At 43.5% G+C, this 4,232-nt stretch overlaps 1 protein-coding gene across 1 annotated transcript; it reads left to right on the top strand.

Annotated features, from left to right (window-relative positions):
- Positions 1 to 1,671: 1,671 nt before the first annotated feature.
- On the top strand, positions 1,672 to 2,657 carry SAP18 (Sin3A-associated protein, 18kDa; the record flags this gene model as incomplete). The annotated part of the gene is made up of 2 exons (XM_009585188.1): positions 1,672 to 1,794; positions 2,501 to 2,657. Coding segments are annotated over 2 exons (280 nt in total), but the record flags the coding sequence as incomplete, so codon positions are not given.
- Positions 2,658 to 4,232: the final 1,575 nt, after the last annotated feature.

The raw sequence follows: 4,232 nt of genomic DNA, 5'->3' as shown, positions 1-4,232 counted from the left end.
GGCCCCTCCGCCGGGCCCTCGGGCACGGAGGCGAGCGGGGCCCTGCGGACGGGCCTCCAAGCGGTATTGGGGAGCTGGCCTGGTTTGAACTCCCTGTCCGATGCTCAGCTGCAGGGGGAAGGTCGATAGGCCTCGTTTACAGCAAGAAACGTGGGGAGGTTTCCGTGGGGGCCGTTGTGCACTCCACTGTGGTGGCAGCTGTGCGGGGGAAGGCAGCTGCCACTGAAACACGGCGCTTCTGCCTACAGCCGTGCCAGCTTAGACGTGGCATCTGCGGAAGCGCAACTTTAGCTAAGTGCTGAGTGCCGCACACTGAAACTTACTGCGGCTGAATTGCCCAGTTACTGATGCACGTAATCAGAGGCTTGTGTTGTGGTGTATCTTTAGTTATCACAATGAATCTATTCAACACAGAAGTTCTCCTTTAACTAATGCTTAAACTTTGTTCCAACAGCCCTGTTTTTTCAATAGAAGTAGTTGTCCCAGAAGGCTTGAACTGTTGTGTGAATGATGTGTTGGTTTTAAGCCTCTTGAGGGTGGAGTAATGTGTTTCTTTTTGTTTGGTCAGGTAGCAGCGCTTTAGCAGAGAGCTGCTTTTTATTGCTTTCAGATTTAGTTTGGAGCACTGCTTTAGTCTGCGTTGCAAACATGTTAGTTTTTGTTTATAGTATTTTGAAGAATGCTTTTGAAAGTGAATTATACTACTTTTTAAATCCTATTTTTCCTTCAAGGTGTCTGCTAGGGTTATAATTTGTATGTCGTATGGTTGAATAAATCCGTTTTTGGGGCTAGCAAAGCATGCAGTTCTAATTTACTTCTTAATGGGATTTATGGACTCAGTCCAGGCTATTGATGGTGTCTGAGCTGTTTGCCATCTGCAGAAGTCAGAATGGGCATTGTCTGTCAACACACTGCTCCTTGGTTGCTTGGAGTGAGCGTACAGTCTGTATAATTAGAGCCGCTTTAGTTGTAATGATTGAGTCCTTTTGTTCTTGAAATTCTAGACGTGAGCTTTAGCCCTGGTCTGGTTGAACGCTGGGAAAAGGAGGAGCGCTGCCCGTTAGGGCAGAAATGGAAAACTACTAATGATTTTTTTTTTCTTTTATTCCTACATTTTCTTTAGTATTCAAGAAGCTATTTTAACATAGACACCAACTTCGGTGAGGAAACATTTATGGTGTTCATTGTATAAATGCATTCATGCATTTTAAAAAAAAGTTCCCTGCTGTTTAAATAGTAACTCTTCTGGGAGACATGGAAAAGCAGGTGTTGAAACATGCACAAAGGTGAAGAGACTTGTCTAGTATTGCAGTAAATTAGAAGCTACTACAGCTAGAACCATATTTGCATATTTGTTGCCTCCAGTGTACTGTAAGTGGTGAATTCTCCCAGGTGTTACAATCAATAACGAGAGCAGCTTCTTGTCACTTGATCGTTAGACCAAAATGTATTGTTTGGAATGCCATGTAGTTGTGAAATCAATGGCTCACTATGTAGCCAAAACACAAGATCTTAATCATGTTCAGGTATTGACAGAAAGTATGCCAAGGCAAGGAAATGTATGGTTAAGTTGTAGCAATATATTGATTCCACTTTAAACAGGTTTTGGGAAGCTTTATTTTTTGTTGCTTTTGAGAATGTGAACTGCTTTGGTTTGTTTGTTTAATCTAGGATGGATGCAACTCTGAAAGAGCTGACCAGCTTAGTGAAAGAAGTCTACCCGGAAGCACGGAAGAAGGGTACACACTTCAATTTTGCAATTGTTTTTACAGATCTCAAGAGGCCTGGATATAGGTAAATGGCATTTCTTCTCTGGGTTAATAGAAGACTTCAGGCACCAGAGCAGTAAATTATTTTTCATTAACACTGATTTTAACAAATCAAATTTCTAAAGTCTTGATAACAGACTATATGATGACCACTGCAAACTCTGAATTTTGCTTGGTGGACATTGTTGCTAATGTGTTCCCCAATGAACCTGTGTGCTGGAAGGCTTTGGTTGCTGTATTGGCAACTGACCAGAACACAGACCTACCGCTTGAGATAAAGCTTTGTTTCTGGTGATACGAGGCGTGGTAGGTCTTGTATCTGAGAATGCATTTGAGTTTTAGCAGTGATCTTGTTGCAGGTATCTATCTTCCAAAACTGTATGAGCTAACCCTTGTCAGCAGCCAGTGGATATATCCTGCTCTATAATCTGTGGGGTCTTGTTCTTTGTGTGTATGGAAGGGGGCAAGGGGTTTTCTCTAGTATTTAACTTAATACGGTAGAAGGTTCCTCCACCCCTCTGTCCCATCAGAAAGAGGATTTGGTGTAGCTTTTCTTGGTGCATCTGGTACTGGAGGGGGAAAAAACCCCCAGCATTCTGTGTACATAGCTAAACGCTAAATACAGCACAGAGGACAGCATGGGAAGGTTGTCATGAGCCGATACGGTTCCTGGTTTGGACATCTAGAGAGATTTGCCTCTAACTACCTTGCCTTTTCTCTCCTGCATGCAGGGTGAAGGAGATCGGCAGTACCATGTCGGGCAGGAAGGGCACAGATGATTCCATGACATTGCAGTCTCAGAAATTCCAGATAGGAGACTACTTGGATATAGCAATTACTCCTCCGAATCGTGCACCACCCCCATCAAGCCGCATGAGACCGTACTAAACTATTGCTTCTTTGTATGATGACATCTTCTGTTTATTCCTACTTGCTGTTCTAAAGCAGGCTTTTTTTTTTTGCTGTTCTAAGGCAGGCTTTTTTTTTTTGCTTTTGTTTCTAAGCAAGAACACCTGAAGACAAAGCTAAGCATCAGAAATGAAAGTTAACTTTTAAACCTTAACTTTTAGTTTATTTGTTTAGAAGAAACACTTAATCTTTAGCAGTGCCATCATCCTACCCCTGATTGTTACAGCTTGAACAGTAAGTCAGTGTGTCCAGTGTTTCAAGATTTCCATAAAATACAACCAGGAGGATTACAGGTGTTCTGTAGTTCTGTCTTGTTTGGAATAAAGATTGATGTTATTAATCTTTTGATAGCGTGGTGGTGGTTTGTTTTGTTTTTTAAAGTGAATTTCTGCAGAGACATTTTGAACTTGGCTTTTAAGCAGAAGTTGAAATTGAAAGGAGGGCCAAAGCCTTTATCTGGTAACTTTGGGGCTTGTTGAGTAGAGGTAGGTGGCCTAATGGGGATTCCTTGTGCAGGAGGATTTCTTAAACCGCAGCTGGCTGGATTCTGGAGGATGCGCATGTGAGTGGTGTGGTCGAAGGCAGGCAAACTTGGTGTTACGCTCCCTGCTGAAGCAGACATGCTGACAGGGAAAGTCAGAGCTGTGTAAGGCTGCAGGTCCTTCTGCAGTCTACTGAGGGGAGCCAGGGCAGGCCACCTCGCCTTCCAGGGGCTGCTCCATCTTGTGCAGGTGATGCCAATCCACAGATTGGGAGTGGTCTCAATGACACCAGTATATCCCAGGATACCGAGGTGCTGCTGAACTTACCTTCAGCACACCTGCACAGCAGCCTTACTTGAGTTCTGAAGGAGCTGGTGTCTTCAAAAACAGAAGGTATAAAGCTCTCTGTGAAGGTCTTGCTTTTCTTAGAACAGTGGTCTCCAAACTTTTTGATCATACACCCCTATCAGTAAAAAATTTTTGAACGTGCGCCCTCAAAATTGTTTATTTATAAATTACATACATCTACTACTGTACTAATGTTATGTCCATTTTAAAACTACACAAAAATAGAAATGAAAAAACGCGAAATAGTTAAAAAATATTTTAAAATTGTATTTATTCATGGTACAAAAAATACTTTCTTCCTGCACCCCACTTGCATGTGTACCGCTTTGGAGATTGTCTTTGGATTGTCTTGCGCACCCCACCTTGGAGACCACTGTCTTAGAAGATGGGGATATCTGCAGAGGCCTGGCCAGAAGAAATCTGGTGTTTTCAGATGGAGGTTGGCTAAGGAGCATGTAGAACTACTTCCTGATGAAAATGTAATGGCAGGTGCTCTGCCCCGAGATGCTCTTCCCTGCAGCTCAGGTGAACCGAGAGGAGGTGAGGCAGCAAGTCTGCACTCCGGCTGTTCGTGTGGGAGTCCTGACCCTGACCACTGGGTTCTTGGCCAAGCGAACCTGCAGGGTGGAGGCAGCTGGCTCGCATACCTAGATCTCCTGGGCTGTTGACCGCAAGCAATATATTGTCAGTGTACACTGACCAAGAGAAAAACACTTAATTTGGC

The sequence above is a fragment of the Fulmarus glacialis genome, unplaced genomic scaffold (genome assembly GCF_000690835.1).
Source record: "Fulmarus glacialis isolate BGI_N327 unplaced genomic scaffold, ASM69083v1 scaffold30819, whole genome shotgun sequence".
In the NCBI taxonomy this organism is placed as follows: domain Eukaryota; kingdom Metazoa; phylum Chordata; class Aves; order Procellariiformes; family Procellariidae; genus Fulmarus; species Fulmarus glacialis.
The sequence above is the reverse complement of the archived record's forward strand: the minus strand, read 5'-3'. Positions and strand labels throughout refer to the sequence as shown.